This window comes from Rattus rattus, chromosome 14 (genome assembly GCF_011064425.1).
Source record: "Rattus rattus isolate New Zealand chromosome 14, Rrattus_CSIRO_v1, whole genome shotgun sequence".
In the NCBI taxonomy this organism is placed as follows: Eukaryota; Metazoa; Chordata; class Mammalia; order Rodentia; family Muridae; genus Rattus; species Rattus rattus.
Window position 1 is genome coordinate 35,619,854 of NC_046167.1, and position 23,916 is coordinate 35,643,769.

Genomic DNA, 23,916 nt, shown 5'->3' on the forward strand with positions numbered 1-23,916 from the left:
ACATATAAAACATATATTATAACAAAAAGGAGAAGGGCATCTTCCATGCAACGGGAAATAGAACACAGTGTTATAAAGGGACAAATGTTAAATTAGGAAAGAAAGATTAAATGAGGAAGAAAATTGGAAGGTATGTTAGAAGTAAGAATGTTTGGAGAGAGAAATAATAATAAAGAGGTTTGAAAAAACACGTCAAAATCTACTACTGTAAATCTTACTAAAATATATACATATCATAATATAATGGGGAAGAGAATGGCTCAGCTAGACTTCAAACTAAAACTTTCAATAGCAGAAATGAAATAGTTTGAGTCATCGGCAAAAGGACAGCCATAGCCCAGCCATCACAGGCACGTTCAATGTGCACTTAAAATCGAACAGTTGGTAATTATTTGGGGGAAATATTGAAGCATGAATTCACATATAAATTTCAGTAAACAAATAGACACAGACATTAGGGTGTAACGCGGAACGCTACCTCCATTATTCATTGTACTGAGTGGAAAAGGTCACTTGATGTTTTCACCTCACACATTTTAGGAGAAGCTGTTCATCTGAAGAGTACCTTCGAAGGCAGCCATGTTTCAGTAAGGTTAGAATAACTATGCAAAAGATCCTTCAAGGGACCTATATAAATCACAATTTCCATTTTATTTTGATATTTGCCTGGCCCCTAAGGAAAAAGGAAGTCAAAGTAGAGGGTCCATGTATACATTGAAGGAGAGAAAGGCTTTTACAAAATCTGGCAAAATATATTGTTAAGAAAAGAAATGGCTCTCAGTCTCTCCACCCCCATGCCTATGTTCATCATGAACACCAATGTTCCGCGCGCCTCCGTGCCGTGCCATAGGGGTTTCTCCCCGAGTTCACCCAGCAGCTGGCGCAGGCCACCCGCAAGTTGGCACAGTATATCTCAGTGCACATGGTCCTGGACCAGCTCATGACTAAGATCTGTGGCGCCCATAACTGCAACTACAGCTGTCCGATTGCCTGCACATCAGCCCAGACAGGGTCTATATCAACTATTATGACATGAACGTAGCCAACGTGGGCTGGAACGGTTCTACCTTCGATTAAGTTCTGGACTCACTTACCTGCACCGTTGTTCTTTGAGTTTTGCTACACGCAGTGTTCTGTGTTTATCCACCTGTGATGCCCACCTTCCGGTTGGGAGGAATAAATACTTTAAAAGACAAAAAAAGACAGACAGACAGAGAGACAGACAGACAGGAAGGAAAAAAGAAGGGAAAGGAAGGGAAGAGGCGGGGGAGAGGGAAGGGAAAAGGAAAGGAAAAAGGAAAAAAGAAAAGGAAAGGAAAGGAAAGGAAAAGGAAAGGGAAGGAAGGGAAGGAAGGAAGGAAGGAAGGGAAGGAAGGGGAAGGGAAGGGAAGGGAAGGGAAGGACAGGACAGGACAGGACAGGACAGGACAGAGAAGAGAAGAGAAGAGAAGAGAAGAGAAGAGAAGAGAAGAGAAGAGAAGAGAAGAGAAGAGAAGAGAAGAGAAGAGAAGAGAAGAGAAGAGAAGAGAAGAAAAGAAAAGGCTCATCCTAGGATCCTGTCATCACTGTGTTTTATGCAGACCCATCCAAAATAGCAGATACATAGGCAGAGACCATTAGAGACACACAGAGACATATTTACACAGCCACATTAGCCCATGCCAATGAAATTTACCATCTACCTACCAATTGTACTTTCCCCGATTCCACCCTTCCATCTAAAATATACCCTCATTCTAGAAGGAAAGGAATAGACTTCTAAAAGTCATGGCTGGCCATGGCATTTTAGTTGTTTCTTTAACTTGGTGAAAACACATGATCACCCTTTCTTTAATGTGTTACAAATGACTTCTTATAAACCTCAAAATATCTAGTCTTGTGCATTTCTAATATGGCCCCTCTTTTCTTTTCATAGGCTAAGTTGACTGAGTATGAGCTTCAGAGTCATCCTCCAAGGGGATGTGGAGATGGCTCAGTGTGTGAAAGCTCTTGATATGGAAGGCTGAGTAAGTAAATACATACACATTTTTAAGTCATGTATTGTGTTTAAAATTTGGGGTCTGGAGTCAGACTTCTCTAGAACAACTGACAACTTCGAAACATTTGTGCAAAGTTACCTAAACAATCTAATTCTCAACAAGGCTACCTAAGAAGTGAAAATGATGGCCAGGTAGGCCATACAGAGTTCTTATGATTGGCTGAGATAATCTGGAAAAGCAGGAAACTGTTTTGCCCTGTACTGTGGCTGGAAGCAGCAATGGCAACAAGACTAGTCAAAACTCAAAGTGGTTGAAACACGTGAGCGCATGCTTATTATTAGATTAAACTGAGAAAAATAAGATTCCAGCACCAAAGGATTGGCAAAAACCTGTCAAAACTCAAATTCTCCCCATTTTTTGTATACTGTACTCAGCTGGTCTTATCCTGAAGATTTTGTGTCTCTTGGTCACATTATAGTCAACAACAGACAAAGGCATAGCTACACGTAGCCTAGCTTTTTGATCACTTCCAGTAAGAAAAATAAGACAGATTGTTTTAGAAGCTGCCCAGGTCTCCCTCCTTGGAAGACAGGATCAGCATGAATGGCATAGATGTATCATCCAGTGGCTGTAGAGAAAAATTGTTTAAGTAGTCAGTAAACTTTACTGACTCTTCTTCTTGCCCCACCTCCATTCATTTATTCATTCATTCATTCATTCATTCTCTCTCTCTCTGTGGGGGGGGGACACATTGGTATGTGTATGTGCACACAAGTATACAGAGATCAATATTGGATATCTTCCTCAATCATTTTTCACTTTGAATTCTGAGACACAGTCTCCCCCTGTAATGAATCTCACTGATTGGCTGGAAGAGCTGGACAATGAGCTCCCGAGATTGCCAGTGATTGCTTCTCATGGCACCTCTGGGGTTACAGATGCACAAACAATCTTACACGGATGCTGGTCAGTTAAACAGATGCACTGTACTTCTGGAGCCATATCTCTAGCCCAGGGTGCTCTTTTACTTGCACTTTTGTCCATATTGAAGTCTTTCTAGTCTTACAGGAAGATTTTTCCCAAGATGCAATTGATTACCACTTTCAAGTTCTCAAAATGGAAAATGAATTGTATCCTTTTTTTCCTGTGTCGGTTTGTATTTCTTTCTAGTGAATGTGGAAAGTGCAGTTTCCAAAACAACTTGTTTTATTCACATTGGGGAGAAGAATATGAAAAGGATAAAGAAAAGAATTGGCTTGATATAGGCGGTATAGCCATATCAGTGTCTGGGTGGAACTGACCAACAGAATTCTCTTCCTTTTCACATTCTTTCTTCCCACGACTTGAAAAAGTTTAGGCCTATAGAGCCAACTGTCCCCAAGATCTTCTGACTGAAACCAGAAATATGTCTTCATCACTGAAGATTTTTTTTATCTGAGAGATAAATTGGCCTTCCCTACTTCTGAGAAAGAAAGGTAGGATTCAAAAACTACATTTAAGAAATTTCCAAAAGAATCTCTGAAAACAAACGCATGAAGAGTAAAATTTTAAGTAGTCTAGAACTCTGAGCTCAAGAGACTCACTGCAGCCATTTTAGTAGTTTGAACTGACTGGAGCAGGGGGTCCCATAATCACTGCAGTGTATTAGCATAGCTCAAGTCTGTAATAGACACTGACACTTTCAATGCAATGGGAAGGCAGATGGCATCAAAGGCTTTCACATTTAATGTCACTTTATCCCATGACTAACTGGAAACACGACCATGACCTTGTATAAACACATATGCTTCCAGATAAGGCTGAATCTTCAACCCTGATGAGCCGGTAAGTTTCTAGACATTTGAAAGCATAGTAACAGCTTCTTAGGCTCCTCTTGGATTTTCTGATATGACTCAGGAATCACAGCGAGAACACAACTGACAGACTCTATGTGGCTCTGTACTCAAACAAAACAAAATCTTTGTTCACGCTATTGATATCAATAAACCGTAGTTATTAGGCAGAGCAAGGGGATAATCAAGTATAATTAGAATGGTCTGGAATGAATGTTTTTAAAAGATAGGTGACTTTTAGAACTGGGTTTGAAAGAAAGAACAGAGAAAACAAAAGCCAGGATGGAGGGGAAACAAGAAAGGGCATGGGTTAAAATGGTGTCTGTGGATGTGGAAAAGTTTACAGGCAAGGATGGGTGGACCTGGGAGCCTGGCCATGACATGATAATGGAGAAAAATCAACAAACCTATGCTGAAATCTGGCTCCCAGATGCCCTTCCTGCTGCCTATCTTGTAGGTGTAATTGGCTTAGTTCTATAGAGTAGACAGTTAAAGCCAAGAAAAAGTCATCATCTGAGCTAAAATTCTGTCTTATGTTCTTTAAGTGTTTTATTTTCCATTCAATTCTTTGAAATATAATTTCCTTTGGCAGGGCAGTTTTTTTCCAATAGGAAACTAGTTGGTGTATTTTTTGGGATTCCTTTGAACCTTGTCAGAACAACTAGGTGGAATTACAGATGTTGATTAATGTTTTGCACATATATTGATATTGGTCCTCTTTTCCAGGTCCTCAGGCTTTCCCTTAGTCATACTCTTTTTAGAGAAGACCCCATCATTTTCAGATTTGTAGATTTTTGGGACAATGACTGACATGCCTGTGGATGTGTTGGTCCATGGGTGACTGTAGCTGTGATCTGATCAGTGACCCTTAACCTGAGCACTTTCATAATCATCCCTTCAGACTCGATATATGCAAGATTTTCTCCAAAACCTATACAGAGCCCATCAAAGAGGTGGGCAGCACTGAGAAATGTGCAGTATACATCACTTTGTTAGCTTTGGAAACATTTTACTTCCTTATATTCCTGGAATGCTAAATATTCATAAAAAGTACTGCTAACTTCTTATTTATAGTGTCTTTGTACATCCATATTCTGATCCTGAATGAAAGAAACAGAAAAGAAGAAATCAAAATAATGGTCTTAGAATGGATCTCATCAAAGGAGTATTTTAGCCTGCAGAATGTTCTGGAGCTAAGAGAGATTTTTTTCCCCATCCAGTGACACTTGGGCAAGTTAAAGATCTCTGTTTAGACTAACCTTAATAAGTATATGATTTACATCCTTATGTATCAGTAAATATAGTGAACAGTGGGAGGATAATCAAGCCTTGAGTAAACGTGTCAAGAGCAGATGAAGTGCTGAGTGAATGTATGTTGCTGATAAGAACACAGCCATAGCAAATGCCTGAAGTTTCCCACATACAAACCCAGTGGGCTCAGACGGATAGCTAAACTTTCCTCTGGTCTGAGTGCAAAAAAAATGAAAATGTGTGTAATTACATGTTTATAACACAAGATTGCTCAAATACATGGGCCTCGTACTGAGACTCTCCAAATCCTCCTGCTGTGCTGTACTTAATGAATAGGCTGAAGTCTTAGGATGCTGTTCCACCAGAGCACACACAGGTATGTTAGCTCAATGTCTTCCACATATGTGTATCTGTCCTTTCTTCATTCCCTCACCACCTCTAATCAGGTTTCCAGAAACACAGGGCTTAACAATGATCAAAGCATAGAAACTCCATTAACTATAATGTTTTGTCTTCTACCTTAGAAACAGTGCATGAAATCGAAAACAAGAATTTCCATATTGTAAGCTTTTTCTGTGGTTTACACAAGACTGTAATAAATCTACCTCTCTACTACTACCATATATATATATATATATATATATATATATATATATATATATATATAATCTATCACACACACACACACACACACACTCACACACACACACACACACACAGAGCAATCAACAAACAAATTCAAAAGCAGCCAGTCAGGGACTGAATCTCCCACGCCAGGTCTTGGCTTACTTTAAAACAGTATTCTGCATAGCCTATCAGCACTCATGACACTTTGGTGAGTAATTTCTTGCTGTGAGGGCTGTATTGTGCCTTCTGGAATGCTTATCAGTCTTACTGGCTTCCACTGACTAGATGCCAGTAGCAAAGCCACTTCCTTTCTACTCACTATCATGCTACTGCACTTAGGCAAATAAAAAAATTACTGCAGATGTCATCAAATGTCCCATAAGGGAAAAATTTGCACCCTTCCCTCTAGAGAACCACTTGCCAAAAATATAAAATAAATGGGGAAGTTATGCTGAGAGAGCCTTCCAACACCTTCTCAAAAACCATTGTGTTACATACACTCTACCATCAAGCTCTGCTATTACTACTGTCAATTTTATCCTGAGATCTACCAAAGGGGATAATATAGAGCATCTTTTTCATGTCTTGCCAAATAGGCAGAGTGGAGATGACTGAAGTATGGAGGTGAAGGTCTTCCATTACTAAATGCCATTAAGGTTGCCTAACAGAAACTACTGGTTACACTGAACTCTTTCTAAGCTACAGTTTTCTTAACGTAGCAAGCAAACTAGTTCTGGTCAGTTTGACCTATTTCACCTCGGGTGGATAACTAACTATATATTAAGTATCCAATGTTCCCAGCTGTTATATGTAATTGAATAATAAGCAAATAGAATATAATATGACAATGCTGAGTCACAGCAGAATTCACTTGAACAAGCAGGAAATTAATACAGAAATACTGTGGGGAGCGGGTGTGGTGGCAGTCCCAAGATGGCGACCGGGACTGTAGCTTAGTCTCATGACTAGCACCTTGACTTCCTCACACACCTGAAACTAGCCACGTCCATTGTGAGAGCTGTGCAGGCGCACCATGACGCAAGATCAGGCCATGTGACGTGGACCTATGAACTGAGATTACTCAGTCTGGACTAAGGAGGCGGAGCTGAGGGAGGATATAAGGGAATGTGCTCTGGGGCTGGGGAAGAGGGAAGAAAAGAAAAGGGAGATTGCTGCTTGCATGCCAAATCTCTCCTAACAAGGGACAATTCTGAAATCTAATTTCTCTCTTTAGGGGTCACGGGAGGTAAAGAGGTAGAAATAACATTTATCAGAGGCAGTTTTTCTTTCTTTCTTCTCAACCTTTCTGCTGCATGTGTTGCGGTTGAATTTACTATTGAGGAAGCTCGATGCTGCTGAGGAAGCAGTCCTCCAATCTATGTGTTAAGGAGCCAAAGTAACCAACAGATAGTCACCATCATGGGGTTGGTTTGCAAAGGAAAAGAAAGGGAGATAGGGCAGGGGTGTGAGGTGTGGGAGCATTTTGTATCCTGTTGGAAGATTGTGAGGATCCCTTCATCCTGTCTGACAGAGAGTAAAGCCAGGTAGAGGGCAAAGCATCCATCCTCCTGGAGGCCACTTGACTAAAGTGATTACTTGTGACCTGAAGCTTAAGAACAGGAAAAAACTGAGGTGAAGGCCAAGGCTAGAACTGAACAGAACAGTCTGACACCCACCAATTATAACTGTTGACTGTAGCAGCAGAGACTGTTTCATTCATAAATCAACAACAGGAGAAAACCATGAGAAATAATAGGCAAAAACAGGGGATGGAGTGTAGAGAATATTCTCTTCCCCACCTACCTCCTCTTTTCCTACTGAGGACCAGCAGGTCCAAGATGCCAAAGGTATTAACAGTCTCATGTGCCCTGCGACTCTCATTCCTTCTCAGATTCTTCAGGGCACTTGATTAGAGACGTGGACCTGAATATGAAGGTAGCTCCAAGCCAAATAAGAAGATGATCGGCAAGACTCACATCTACGCAGCTTTTAAGAATTTGTTTTTGCAGAATTGAAAATTAAGCCTGGGGCCTCACATACACTATACTAGTGTTCTACCACCAAGTTAGATCCTCAACCCACACAGATTTTAAAATAGGCAACTTGCCAAAGGTAAGACACAAGTCAAAAGTATAATGTCAAATTGAAGTGATATATGAATGGGTACAAATTTCTGGAAGAAGATTTAAAAGTAGAACTTGTGAAAGCTTCACATGAAAGAACTCTCACAGCAATATCTGAGGATACTGGTGTAAGGTCACAATATCAGACAGCCAATGTGATACCTCCTTCATTTCTTTCAGTCATGATTTTATTTCTAATATCCTTAACTGTCTCAGACACAAGACTGAATGAAGAAATAATTACAGTATTCACACAAAACTCATCAATGTTCATTTTCATTTCTACTAAAAGAACATTCAGCAGTTCAAGCTATTTACCAGAAAAAAAATCATGTTGATTAATGAGAAAATTATGGTAGAAAATTTGAGGAAAAAATAAGTCCATTTGCTTATGGCCATGCTTTCAATTTCATAACAATTAACTCACGAGTTTTCAAGGAGTCTTTGAGGCCAACCACAGATATAACCTTCCAGAAGGCAGGCCTTGACACAAATTGAACCTGAGCATATGGTATCTTAGTAGTGTGTTATTTTGGGGACTGTGTAAGATAACCAACTCTGATAATTAAAACAGCACATTTGTTTATAAGCATAATTTGATCTGGGGCATATTGCTAAAAATTTTAGTAAGCACAATGTTTCTTTCAGGACTGATAATCAGTGTGAACTTGAAGCACAGCCTGATTTTTTTAACTCAGTGGAGTAATTTTTTATGTTGGGTAGGTGACTAGAAATCCAAAATTCTCCTGGATCATTCTGAGCTGTGCAGGTGGGAATCTGGAAACACAGTCATACTCTAGTGGTGGCCCTACTGTATTTGACGACTTAAGTTTTTATTGACCTGAAAGTTTCAGAGGTATGTTCTGGCCCCATGAATGACAGAATCCTCCTAAATATGGGTATTCACATATGTAGAATTATTGCTCAATAAGGAATATTTGCATTTTAAGATTTTATGTTTCAGTGGGGGAAAATGATGCATCTGGCTTTTAAAGATGTGATTTTATCAATTCTGTCACCCAACCTCTTTCTGATTTCCATATGAGTCATATGATTATAAAGACATTTTCTTTAAATGTCTGGCTTGTGGCTAGAACAATGGTTTAGAGGTTAGGAGTACTTATTGATCTTGTGGAGGATCTAATTTCAGTTTCAAAACCACATGATAGTCCACAATGATTCTCCACTTCCTAGGGATCCAATGTTATCTTCTGACCTCTGCAGGCATTAGGTATACACATGATATGCATACATATATGCAGGCAATACATTCCTATTTCCTATATTCATATAAAAACCTGGTTTGATTACATATATATATATATATATATATATATATATATATATATATATATATATATGGAATTGAGGCAAAGGACCTGCAGAAGGACCTACTCTTTTATGAGAAAATTGAACCACTGGAGTAATAATGGAGTTCGTCAGAGTACAACATGACGAACAGCAAAGCTGAGGCTGGGACACGTCTCAAAAATTAGAATATGTTCCTCTGAAAAGTGTCCTAGAGACACTTTTTACTTGGTATCCTTGGTTCTAGAGACACATCATGCTTTACAACCTGTGTGATTCAAACCATCCTAAATAAAAAGAAAACTAGTTCTGAATCAGTTTGAAAGGTGAATGCTTGCAGCTTGGCTTTCAATTACTACCAATATACAATGGCCTTGCTTCCTAGTATGTGTGCCTATGGGCCATGAGTGGAGAACACTGACCAAGTGGTACCCGATGCCCTGACCTATGCAGTCCTTTGTGGTAATTCATTCTAAAATAGATAACCTGATTGCTTTTTATCTTTGAGAAAGTTTTTTTGTATCCGTAGTCACTTGGATTCTCACTGACAAGTCAAACTACAAAGACTTAATACTGTCTCCCATAATCTTCAAGTTACAAAGAAATATTTCCTATTATTTCCCCATTTGGTATTCTTTACACTTTACACGTGAGCAATCACCTCACATTTATTTAAAGTGTGTTGCATTTGGCTATGTCTCAAGACATAAGGTAGCAAGAGAAGAACCGCTATACTTTTTCATATACACAAACGCTCATGTCTCAAATGAATAGGTAGAAGCTGCTATTTCACCATACTGCACAGTATCACCAGGGAAAACAACGCAAAGCAAATATTTACTCTTTATGGACAGACTGAGCCCAGCTTTACTGCAGACATCAGCAAAGTCGATGGTTTAAATTACAGACTAACAAAGGTTCCATGGACATGAAATTAAGTTATACTGTTTAAAATCAATCACAGAGACTGTCATTCTGCTTGTTGCTTTTACTTCCTAACAAAGATTTAAATGGGAACTTTATGTACAAGGGGAAAATGTCAAGAGTTCTGCTCTTTTTCAGGCTTGTGTGGGTGGGGACAGGCAAACATTTTAGACATTAAGGCAATTAGAATAAAGAGGCCTTTTTCCAGAAAAAAGTATTTTTATATTTTGTTTTATTTTTCAACTGATTAATCAAAACTACAATTTATAATTTGATGTTTCCATACATGTATACATTGTGGAGGAATTAAATCAGAACAACATACCATCACCAAACAGTTATCACTTCTTTTGGATGAAAAAATTAGAATTAATCAAAGTCCACAAATCAACAAATTATATTCTGGGGCGGGGGGAATTCAAAACAGTAAGCTTCTAAATGGGCATTAGACTTTAATTCTAAAGTTACCCCAGAGATGCCAGGCAAGTAATCTGCAGTTCTCCTCACCACGCTTTGTAGTGGGATCAAGACTGGGGAAAGGCACGCACAGAGCACTCACTGTCTGGGCTGGCCAGGTGAAGTTTTCTGACGCATTCTTCTCTGTCACTCGGTTTCATGTTGCTCTATTACACCAGAGCAGAGTAGCTCTCCAATGACCCCCTCATCATATCTAAGGACCTCCTTCAGGATGTGCCGTGTGTGTTGTCCCAGCAGGGGAGGTGGCTTTGCCTCTGACATCTTGAACTTGCTGTATCTCACAGCTGGACCTGTCCAAGGAAAAGAATGACAAAACCTGTTAATGACTGACCCTGGGGAGTTAATTACTCAAATAATGGAATGTTTCCATTGGACTCCAAGATTTTCTGTGCTACTTATGCCCTTGCCTACACATCATGACTTTGTTTTGTTTGTTTGGACTGGGGAGGGGAGGATGTTTTGATTGTGAGTCTAGCCTTTATTGTCCGTACCATCTCTCCAGCCCATATGTAGCTCATGCAAACGTGTAGAGAATTTCCAGCCTGTCCATAAGCATACAATGGGCTGCATATCTGTGCCTACTGTGTTTGCAAGCTGACAACTTCGGGGTAGAGCCTTTACTCAGGAGGACTATAGGTTCAAGAGCACAATGACCACAGAGTTGAAGTGTATTTGTAAAGCCAGCAACTTGGTCCAACTGAAGGTAACTCAGGATTCTGTCATCGTCTACTGTATGGTTCTAAATTGTAGTTCAGCATATGCTAAACCCTGATTCAGACTCTTTTCCTTGGACTTTAGTGGTACAAGAGGCTACATGACCAAGTATCTTTTCCAAGGAGACTTGTTTTGGGACCCTGGGATTTATACTTTTTAATAGAACCATCTTGGACAAATTACTTACCCTCTAAAAACTTCATATCCCACAACTGTAATATAATAATGTCTACCACACAGACTTGAGGTAAGGATTTAATTGAGACAACAGACGAAAACACTAAGAATTCCATAGTCCATAATAATACACAAAACTTGCTGGCTATTATGTTTATGAAAGGCACTGCATCTCTCTGGCCTCTTGCAGTTTGAGAGGATGAAGATATTTACTGTCAGCTATTTGACAGAACTGAGTCACTGTAAACAGAGGAATTCTAGCGATAATTTAAAAAATGATTACAAGTAAGTTTATTGTTCTCATTCTTCACATAACTGCAATAAAAAATGCAAAGGTTTGGCATGAGTCACATGGCTAATGATGGCATGAGGGTGCACTGTAGCCACAAAAATGGTCTCATTTCCAAAAATGATCTTCCTAATCCTCCATTGTAAAGCTTCAACAAAATTTACCTCTGCTTCCTCACTCTATATTGACTATATTTTATATCTCAGGTGATTAGGCTTCAGGATTGCAAATTAAATAGTAGTCACGGGGAGAATTTATAAAGCAGCACATATCTATCTCTTGAGAACCTATTTGAAGATTCTAGCGAAAAAAAAAAAAACCCACAACAATCCATGTTCCCTTGACTTGAAAACTGCTCTTCATCCTTTGAAGAAGGTCATCTTTCTCTAACAAAAGTTTACAGCTTCGGGAAGGACACACATGAAATCATAAAGGAAAAAGGGTCAGATCTACCTAGTTAATCAGATCAACCAAATCAACCATGATAGTCTTAGGGTAATAGATCAAAGCCAGAATACTCACATCCTACATCTTTATTGTTGTTTTAATCTCTCTCTCTCTCTCTCTCTCTCTCTCTCTCTCTCTCTCTCTCTCTCCTCCTTCCTCCTCTGTCTCTCTCTCCTCCCTACCTCCCTCTGAGTTGTAACTGAACCTAGGGTTCTGGCCATGCTCTATCACCGAGCTCCATCCTTGTTCCTCTGTAGTCTAGTCTTGATTTGAGAACTCGACAAGAAAAATTCAGCCAAACCACCCATAGTTAACAGAAGTCCATTAGTACAACAGAAATATCTTTTAGAAAGTTATATTAATTAGAATACTTATTTGCATACCATTTGACAGAGACAACATCCAGACATGGTCTAACACTGTCACATTCGGTATTTTCCTACCACATGCCTTCCTCTATAGACCAACGGTAACTTATAGCGGATACTTTAAGTTTTCCTTTCTCTGAAACTTAGCAGAGTTTTTCTCCTCATATTTTCCTGGAATGCATCATCCAGGAGGGTTTTGTCGGGGCTGGTTCTCGCCCAGTAAGGGAGGACACAAACACATTACACATTGAGAGACTGAGAAGGGATGAATGGCAATTATTCTGCTTGACTATGTCAGAGGCTTTGATCTTAAAATCAGTGGTTATGAAGGAGACAGTCTGGGACTAGAAACAGGATGGAAAGCAGAGGGTTGGATGTCTCAGTGTCAAATGGCTGACCTCATTCAGATCTGCTCTGCAAGCTTTGTAAAAGTAGAGGCTGCCAGTATTTAACTACAAACAAAATATCCTCCAGTTATTTAAAAAAATAGTTTAGAAAGGATTCTCCAGGAACACTAGAAACCCTCAGATGGATGTTGGTCCCATAGTAAAATTCAACTCAGTACTAGATTTAAAGATCTTTATGGTCTTTGCTGTTTTCCAACTGCCCTTAAATTTAAATATCTACAGATAAACTGCCCTGACTCAAAAATCATTGATCACGTTCAGTTCAATTAAGAATGAAAAACACCACACCAAGTAAAAAGGCCAATGCTAGACATCTATACCTTCATTCAGTCAGTCAAAGATCACCAGAAGTATGAAGACTGTATGGAACAGAAAAGGAAAAACACTAAAACAATCAGCTATGGCTTAAAACAAATCAAGAAGAGAATGCTGTGCAAGAGATAAAATTGAAAATTTGATGCTTTTTGATTTTTAGTGTTACATTCCAAATTAGAAATTTAGAAAAATAAGTAAAATCTATTTCTAAGCACTTAAAGAGAAAAGTATAAATAGACTAAAAATAAATGTGATAAAGAAACCAAGAGTTCAGAGAAGAATCCCAGAAAGAAGAGAAGCTTTTGCACAAAATGCTGCAGTGAGTGGAAAGAAGGAAAGTTATCAGATTCAGTCAACAGAGAATCCAGCATAACAAATGAAGGAAAGGTTGTCATCTTGGCGTTTCACATGAAATATTACAAGGCAGCATTAAAAATGGCAGAGAATCTTCCTGGGATATAGAGAGGGTAAACAAGCTCAGGGTAACAGAGAACACCACATGTGAACTTGCTGCCATGACCATCCATTGAGTAGGCCCGTTGCCTTTTACACCTTATGTCACAGATTTTAGACTCATACATTAAGTTGTTCGGTTAATACCAGCTATGTTTGCTAGTGGGCCTTCAGCGCTTTCCATGTTTCCCACAGAAAAAATGACAATCATGTCAACCCTCTTTCCTTTGCTATTGATTACTGCGGACTGTGCTGCTGACTTCTTATGTCTGTTTATAGAGTACAGACTATTGTGGCCTATATTTTACAGTTGAGAAAACTGAAGCTTTTTATAAAGTAAATTGATTTTATAGGGTTACCCAGTTTTATAATCAGTGACGAATTTAGGATAAGAACTCTAGCCTTTTTTATAATTATTATTACATTATTTTATTTATTTAGATGCAAAATGTTGTTCCCCTTCCTGGTTCAACCTCCCTGAGTTCTTCACCCTATCCCTACTCTACTTAGCTTCTGAAAGGGTGTTTCCCCACCAACTCATTCACCCCCACCTCACCCCTGCAAGCATCCCCCTTTCTTGGGGCATCAAGTTTCTATAGGATTAAGCACATCCTCTCCTACTGAGGTCATACAATGCTCTGCAAGGTATGTGCTGGGGGCCACAGACAAGTCCATGAATTCCCGTTGGTTGGTAGCTTAGTCTTTTGGCGCTCTGAGGGCTCTGGGTTAGTTGACGCTGTTGTTCTTCCTATGCGGTTACAATCCCCTTTAGCTCCTTCAGTCTTTCCCCTAACTCATCAATAGGGGTCCCCGGGCTTGGTCCAATGGTCGACTGTATCTGTATCTATCTCAGTCAGGTGCTGGTGGAGCCTCTCAGAGGACAGCCATGCTAGGCTCTTGTCTGTAAGCACAACATGCAACATTAATAGTGTCAAGGTTTTGGGCCTGCACATGGGATGAATCCCAATTTGGGCTGGTCACTCTAGTCTTAACAGATAAAATCCCAGCCCAGAGAAGAGGTAGTAGGCGCAAAGTCTGACGTCTAATCAAGAAGCTATTTATAACTGGTACCTAATGGCAAAGGAAAACAGTCTTCTCAGTGGAGGAAGAATACAGCTACATTCCATGTCCAAGAGGAATTGGCCAATATAAAATGCTGCCCATGTTGTTAGTTTGTTTGAATTTTATTGTGGTTTGTTTAACTTATGAATTTGTTTTTCTAGTTTTATTTTAAGAGGAAGGAAGAGAACATTTGTTGAGGAAAGAGAACATGAGTTGGGGAAGACCTGGGAGGCATTGGAAATGAGAAATAGTATAATCAAAATATATTGTATAAAATTTTAATAATCATAGTAAGTATAATCTAAACATCTCCAGTTTTTAGATTTCATTGACTATGCTCTCTCTTACAAACTATTATCTACTTATTTACTGCTAGCAATTAGATATTTTTGAGGAAATATTATTCTTATACTGATAAATTTATCCATTATTTCATTGTACTTATACTTCTGAGTATTCATTTCTCTGTCAATATTTGACGCAGACTGCTTCATTACAAATTACTCTAAAATGTATACTTGGTCTGCTGTCATGGTGGGATTATAATTTGAGACATCAAAAAAGAATAACTAAGTTGCTACAGTCTGTTAAAATCATAAACTAATTATAAACCAAGATTACAAGAGAATAATACCATGAGCATAGTAGGCAAGGAGGTGAAAAATTGATAAAACGAATGGTCATCAAAGGCCAAATTGAAGTCCATAGGACAGGCTTTGCGAGTTTAAAAAACATGCCATTCCTAGTTGAGACTCTGTCTGTTGCTTAGGGGTCAAGATGGTAGCCCTCAGCTTGCTGCTCTGTTGCCACGTCTTTGTTCCACCCTCCTGGATTATTCTAACCCTCTAGAACTGTAAACTCAGTGAACTCATCTTTCGTACACTGCCAAGGTTGTGGTGTTTTATAACAATAGAAAAATGACCAGTACAGAAGTTGGAAGCGGAGAGAGGTCTATTGTCAGAATGGAATTGACAATTTATTTTGTTTTGTTTTTTGGGTTTTTTGTTGTTGTTTGGTTTTTTTTTTTTTGAACAATGTAGACTTTGTAACTTTAATCTTTGAGAGGTCCATCCTCAGAGGAGTTTAGAAGGCAGTTTTCAGTGAGGAAAACTATTAGTAGCTAGCCTACAGATTGTTCCTATGATATTTTGGCAGAACAAATAAACAACAACAACAACAACAAAAATCTGGCTGCTTTCAGATCATGTCCTAAGAAATTGTCTGAGAATAAAGTTTAAAGTACCTTAGTGGAGGCAATGTCAAAAAAACCTAATATTGATTTGATTGCTGATCTACACTGGAATAAAGGGAAGGGTGCCCTCAGGGCATGTGCCCACTCAACTATCTTCCAACTTGTGAAAGAAAGGGTAAGGCATTTCTGCTCCTGAAAAGCAACTACAATCAAATGTGGTAGTAATGTGGCTCAGGAGGGGAAGTGTGAATAGCAAGAATCCCTGAATAAAAGCCCCTAGAAAGCAAGAGGTACTGAGAATCCATTGCAAAGCTCGAGCAATCTAAGCCCTTTGACATGAGACAAGAAGCTATGGTACTTGATGTTCATCCTGCTGAAATTCAGTCTTGTTTTTGTCAAGGATTTCTTCACTATGACCCCCATTCCTCCCTTTTGGAATATAATGCATCATATCATTATGTGTTTGAAGTATATAATTTGCTTTTAGATTTTATAGGGGGCTAAAATTAAGACATTGCCTGAAGTCTGAGAAGAGATAATGATCTTGGGACTTCTAAAAAGTGTTGTGGTTGTGAAAGACTATAGAGATTTTTGAAGTAAAACTAAAAGCAATTTGAATTATTATACACAGTACACACACAGGCGCACATGCACACATGCACACACAAACACAAGTGCACACACACACAGGCATTGGAATATGGATTGCACTAGAAAATGTCAGGGAGGTAACCCAATCACAGGAAAACACACATGGTATGCATTCACTGATAAGTGTATATTAGCCCAAAAGCTTGAATTATCCAAGATACAATCCACAGACCACATGAAGCTCAAGAAGAAGGATGACCAAAGTACAGATGCTTCACTCCTTCTCAAAAGGGAAAACAAAAATATTCATGGGAGGGGATATGGAGGCAAAGTTTGGAGCAGAGACTAAAGGAACAGCCATTCAGAGCCTGCCCCACATGTGGCCCATTTATATACAGCCACCAAAACTAGATAAGATTGATGAAGCTAAGAACGGCATGCTGACAGGAATTGGATATAGATCTCTCCTGAGAGACACATCCAGAGCATGTCAAATACAGAGGTGAATGTTAGCAGCAAACAACTGAACTGAGAATGGGACACCCATTGGAGGAATTTAGAGAAAGGACTGAAAGAGTTGAAGAGGCTTGCAACCCCGTAAGAACAACAATGCCAACCAACCAGAGCTCCAAGGGACTTAATCACTACCCAAAGAGTACACATGGACAGACCTATGGTTCCAGCTGCATATATAGCAGAGGATGGCCTTGTTGGACACCAAAGGAAGGAGAAACCCTTGGTCCTGCCAATGTTGGACCCCAAGTGTAAGGGAATGTCGGGGGGAAGGGGGTGGATGGGGAGGGGAACACCCTTATAGAAGAAGGGGAGGGGGAGGGGATAGGGGACTTATGGACAGGAAACTGGGAAAGGAATAACATTTGAAATGTAAATAAAAATTATCCAATAAAAAGAAAAAGAAAACAAGAGAGCCAAAAAAGAAAGGGGAGAGAGAGAGAGAGAGAGAGAGAGAGAGAGAGAGAGAGAGAGACAGAGACAGAGACAGAGACAGAGAAGAGACAGAGACAGAGACAGAGACAGAGAGAGATCCCTCATACTCTCAGACATTTAAATACTTGGACACCACTTGATGGTGTTGTTTGGGTAAGTTTAGAAAATATGGCCATGCTGGAGACAGTGTGCTATTGGGCCAGGTTATGGGAGTTTAAAGCCTATGCCAGTTCTAGTTTTCTGTCTCTGCTGGATGCTCACAGGAGAAAATGTAAGCCCTCTTCTTCCTACTTCTACTGACAACCTGCACTCCACTATCATGGACCCTTAACTTGCAGGAACCATAACACTAAATAAACTCTTTTTCTATATGTAGACTTGGTCATGGTATTAAATTATAGCAATAGGAAAGTAACCAATACACACAGTTAGAAGGAAAGAACTGAAAGGGAATCCTGAGCATATAAAAAGAATTGTTATAGGCATTTTCCAGAGGGAGACTAAATGAACACATGGTATATTTATACAAATAAAAAGAAGCCATAGTTTCTTTTAGACATACCAAGTTTGGGTACCTTTGAGACAACCAAGCCTTAAGTTGTTACATCTTTAACTTTTAAAATATCAAACTCAGGGATGAGTTGGCCAGTATACATAGAAATTACATATTATTAACATGTCATCATTCCAAAGCAATATAAGCAATTGTATTTATTCAATGTCTCTGATGCTATGCTTTCTACAATGGGTCAAAATCCAGAGAACAACTGATTGTGCAGTCTCCGAGCCGAGCCCTGGAGCCCCAAATGTTGCATCGACAACACAACTGACTTAAGACTTGGGGAACATAATAAAAGAAGGCCTGTAAGTCACAGCATACTAGGAAGTCTGTAGCAAGACTGTGTCTCCAAAGAATGACAGGGAACCTACACCCATGAAACCTCAACAATATGTCTGCTTAAACAAGAACTGAACGACATTAACATCAATAGACTTACCAGTGTGGAAGAGAGAAAGCTCGTGGTTCCTACTCATAGACACAGAGCTACAAGTAAGTAGCAATTGCTAAGGGAAGAAGAATGCTTGCCCAGTGATGAACCCCGTAACTGGTTATCCAATACCCGTGAAAACATGGACACTCAAGAAATGTGAAGAGAACTCAGCAGAATGTATGTGCATATACATTGCTAAAAATAAAGAGGCCACAGATCTTGAGGGGACAAAGGGAGGCAGTGCATGGGAAGAGTGGGAGAGGACACATTTAAACCATAAATATAGTTATTTTTAATTTTAAAAACTGTTAAAAAAACACCCTCCAGAACTTATGTTGTATGTGTAGCCTTTTCTCTACTAACAAGGCTATTTTTGGTTTTTGAAAAGAGGATATGAAGTTTTTCTTATGATGGTTTTACGCATACTTCACTTTGGATAATCTCTTCTCTATCCCACTTGCGTCCTTGCCCTCTTTGCAGTTCGCTATACTATCCCTGGTCTTCCACTTTCCAGTCTCATATACCATGCGAACTATTACCCCTTCATCTACCTTCGCCTTCGTGTTTGTGATTTTTTTGTTTTGCTTCGATTTTGTTCTTTTTTTTTTTTTTGAGGTATGGTTTCTCTGTGTAGCCCTGGCTGTACTGGAACTCACTGTGTAGATCAGGCTGGCCTTGAACTCAGATTCAGTTGCCTCTGCCTTCTGAGTGATGGGATTAAAGGCATGTGCCACCATGTTCGGCCACACTCCCCTTAAAGTCTATTCTTCATTTCTTTTGGGCCCAAATACAATGTTATGATCAATATCCACAGGACCACACAAATAAATATACGTACATGCAAAATGAGAGAAAATAATGACATATTTGTCTTTCGAAGACTAGGTTACTTTACTGAATATACTAATTTTCAGTTCCATCCACATCTTACAAATTTCATGACTTCATATTTCTTTTTTTTTTTTTTTCTTTTTTCTTTTTTTCGGAGCTGGGGACCGAACCCAGGGCCTTGTGCTTGATAGGCAAGCGCTCTACCACTGAGCTAAATCCCCAACCCCGATTTCATATTTCTTAATAGCAGAATAAACGTCCATTGTAAATATGTTCCGCACTTTCTTTTTCATTCATCTTTGAGGGACATCTAGCTCCCAGCCAATATCTGTTTTATCAAGAAAATTTCGTGTCCATAAGAAGAAAATTAAATGACTAAAAAGGGTCCTCTGAGGCTCAGTATTTTAGAGGTAAGTTTAGTCATTTCTAAAAGGCTTCTGTCCTGTGTCTTTAATAACATATTTTTTTAAGTTTACATTTATGGGTGGATCGCCTCCATGTTATGCCTGTGCATGCAGTACCTGCAAAGCCCAGAAGATGGCGATGTATCTTCTGGGAGCGCCTTTGCAGATGGCTGCTAGTAGCCACATGGCTTCTGGGAAGCTGGGAACCTGAACTAGGTCCTCTGCAGAAATACCAAGTGCTTTTCACTGCCGAGCTGTCTCTCCAGCCCCTGGTCTTTATCTTTAGCACCTAAATGTCTACTCGCTTTATGGTAGAAACAAGGAGAGTTTTACTTTTGAAAGAATTGTTGACTCTTTTACTCACAGAAAAATACAAAGAAAGCGACTCACAGTTCTGTTCTATGGAGAGGCGAACTAAATGGGATGTTTTATGTTTTTCCTCTGTGCTACTAAAGGCCATCACAATAAAGTGCACAGAGAAAATCCATGCTCTACTCTCTTCTTTTAAGGTAGATGGTGCTTTGGAAACCTGCCACTTCTTTTAGCTCGTTAACAAATATTAGGTGTATGCCAGACACCATTCTACGTGCTGAATACATTTGATCATGTGGTCCTAAGGACAAAGCCAGAACTCCGTTTCCTTTTCTCCAGTTAGCAAATGGAGGAAGGGAGTATGAGACACGCAGAGGAGGTCACTGCTCAGGGTTGCAGGCATAGGAAGGTACAGAGCTCAGAATGACCTTGCTTCTGAATCCCAGCTCATTTCCACCCAGCCACATCGTTTTGTATTAAGTTCAGCACAAAAGAAGGAAAAAATATTTCATTTGGACAATGAACTGAATTTAGGGTTCCTAAATCAGAAACTGGCAAGGAAAGCTTCAGGCTTCACCATTCCATCAGCCTATCTTCTGTCTTTCCCTCGATCAGTGTCTTATGATGTCTGCATTCATTAATTCCTCATCCTTCCAAATTAACTCATTAATTGTTAATGCTTCCCATGTAGAATGCCATAGAATCACAATACCCCCAATACACAACAGTTTCTCCTATTTCTGCAAGGCAATGGGTTCCAATGCCCTTCTTTTTACTCACTTCCAAAGAAATGAAGCTTTAACTATGCTCACTGGAAATCTGTCTGGTCCAAAGCACATGGATGGCTATTGCCTGGCACACTGGAGAATTCCTCAGACTAGCCGTGTAGTCTTTTCCATCTGCGGTTTGAGGCCCTTTAGTAACAAAACCCTGGCTGTTTTGTGTCACCTCCCTTTAGAAAACATCCATAATTCTTAAGCTGAAAGGAGATCTACCCAATCTACGTGAGTGTCCCAAGCTACCATTTATCCAAGTTCAAACCACTTATCTATAAGCCAGATCAGCTTAATAATACAAACAGTTGCAGGAAACAGAGGTAGCCAAAAACATGTGGGAAACCATAATGAATATTCAAGTAACGGGAACATAATACCACATCATCCTGAGGAAAGGGACTTATTTGAACAGTCCCTTTTTCCAGAACTGCATGCACCTCCTGTCTCAATAATGCATTCCCACAGCACTGAAGCAGCCTCTTGCTCAACCCCACACAAAATGGCGACCGATCAGTACAAAGGGTTAAGTTATTTACATAGCAGGCAAGTGTGAACTCAGTGGCAGTGAGAATAAGACTAGAATCTAAAGCAAATAAGTCCAATTTTGTTTACTATATTTTTTCCTTTTAATTTCTCATATTGTATTAAATTTCCAAGAATACTTAAAAGCAAATAGCTGTCATATAATGTATGAAATATTATCTCAAAATGTTTTTATTTTGATGTCTTTGGCCCTCTGCTAAGATCCATGCTGTGGATAGCAACCATTTAATCTTCAGAGCTTGCTAGTGTAGAAAGAAGCCAAACTTCATTTTGCTAAAAATAATGATAGCTTAGTATCAAACGATTTCACAACTTCCCCTTCAGTTCTTGAGTTCATCATTATAACAATAACAATATTTTTTATATGGCGCCTTTTAGCCATAGCGTGCAACTTGCCAAATGGGACCATACAGTTAGAACTCATTAAACCCATTAGATATGAGATAAAAACAGATAAGACCATTTAAAGAGCATGTAATCATGGAAGAAGTCTAAAACAGAATAAATATGGCTTGGGACATCTTTAACCAAAGAACTCAAGCTATGGCACCAGTATGGGTCAGACATTTCAGAAACTCAAGACAACAGGTGGTAAGCACCACCAACGTGGGTAGGTCACCTGTGTCTCACTTGCAGTTCAGAGGTCCTTAAGATCACTTCTCTTTTAATAAATTTTCACTCTGTGGTTTTAAACTACTTTAAATTTAAAATATGTGCACTTGTGGGTATTTTTGTGGAAGAGTGTACATTTGGGTGCAAAGGCCTGTGTGCAGAACAGAAACAACAGATCTCCTCAAAGCTGTGGTTATGAACTGTCCTATGTGGACACTGGAAACGGAACTCAGGTCCTCTGGAAGAAGAGTCAGTGTTCTTAGCTACTGAGCCACTCTCCAGCACTTGAATATATCTTTAACTCGATGCTACCACTACAGTCTCATTTTCAGTTATGTCAATGGTTCTATGATCGTCATCAGTTTTGTTCAACACATGTCCAGCTTTTACCTTTCAGGAATATAACTGTATTACATGTAACCCTTGTTCAGTTGAGCCAGGCCATACAAGTTGTAGTGAATTGTGATGGAGGAGATTACTCCACTCCCTCCAGAGCTTGACTTGCAGTGCGTGAGGTAGTAAGTCCTTCAGAAACCTGAGACTATGTGAACTCACTGTGGATGTCGCTTGCAGCATAAACATGAACCACATCACTTTTAAAACACTGTATGCTCCATCCTGATTGTAATCTGTGCCTCAGTTTAGTCCAGAGACCTCTTTGCTGCAAATCATAGAGACCTTCACTGAGCAACCTTTAAAAAAATAATTCAGTCCAGACATTCTAAATACTTTGAAGCTGCATGATAATAGTTATTATTTATCAAATACTTACATATGTTAGGCATTTGGCAGAACGTTCTCTGTATATTACTGTGTCAGATGAACTAAATGACTTTAAAAGGTATGATTACAATGAAACCATTCCATCAAAGGGGGAAGTAATGTTAAGTAACGTTATCAAAATTGCATAGCTTCTCAGCTAAAAAATTTCATTAGAACTTAGGCTGGCTAAATACAATGTGTATGCTTATTAGTACAAGGATGTACTTCCCCTCTGCATAATGTAGAAGAAAATCTGTTCTCATGAGTGGTTGAATAAATACCACTCTTCAGCAGATGGTGTTAGAAGCAGTACTGTTTTATAAATACTTATATATTTCGTGATTGCTAATCTATTAAGGCATTTATCTTTCATTTGCAAAATGGGATAAAAAAACCTTGACAAATAAGGAAAGATAGATAAATCTTATTCCAATCCACTGAAATGTCATAGCAGATTATCCATTTCCCTCTGGCAAAATATATGGCCCATAAGGAAATGCTATTCATGTTCATTAGTGAACTGCTTCACCTCCAAGGACACGACCCAAACTCTCTACCGAGGCTTCTGAAAACCGTCCTGATGGAAGGAGGTCTGTCTTGGAAGCCTCCTCCAAACACTCATAGCTGTTCCTAATCATTTTTCACACCTCTGAAGATGTTGAGAATGGTTAAGAAACACCTTACTGACAATTTGTTCTTTGCCAAAACGATCAGTTCTTTTCTTTCTCTGCCTTCTAAAATTCAAGTGGTTGATACAAGCTCTCTGGGTACATTCCCAAGAGTTTGTTTGGTTAGATTTCACCATGGAAAACAAAATTGGTTCAGCTGAAGTTTGTAGCCAGAACATTTTAAGCTTCATAGACCTTCAAAGTAGTGACCTTCTCCTCACCTCCTCTGCCTCTGTGCTCCATTAAGGAAAATACCGGAAGATGTTTCCAGTCAGAGAAGCCAGATTGCATTTCGATTCTGTTTGAGAAAAGGAACTAAGGAGAGCTGGAGCAGGTGGCTATTTGTGAATCGTACCTCAAATGAGCTTTGGAAAGTTCTGTAAATCTCTGAAAGTCTTTTGCAATGTAATAAATTTCTGGATGCCTTGGTACCTTATTAAAGGAATGAGCTTTATGTCTACATCCTTTTCACTTCTCTCCCAAGACTCTACAATCATACAAATCACAATTATGTTCAAAGACGATTGATGCA

General features: G+C 39.3%; 1 protein-coding gene and 1 pseudogene across 1 annotated transcript in view; one reads left to right on the forward strand and one right to left on the reverse strand.

The window, feature by feature from the left end:
• Window positions 1-794: 794 nt before the first annotated feature.
• On the forward strand, window positions 795-1,077 carry LOC116883190 (annotated as a pseudogene).
• Window positions 1,078-10,259: 9,182 nt separating this feature from the next.
• Sugct (succinyl-CoA:glutarate-CoA transferase) overlaps window positions 10,260-23,916 on the reverse strand; it is a 792,221-nt gene continuing 778,564 nt past the window's right edge. Inside the window, exon 14 of the mRNA XM_032884226.1 lies at window positions 10,260-10,811. Within this exon, the coding sequence (XP_032740117.1) occupies window positions 10,648-10,811 (164 nt within the window). The 3' untranslated portion in view covers window positions 10,260-10,647. The remainder of the gene's footprint in view (window positions 10,812-23,916) is intronic.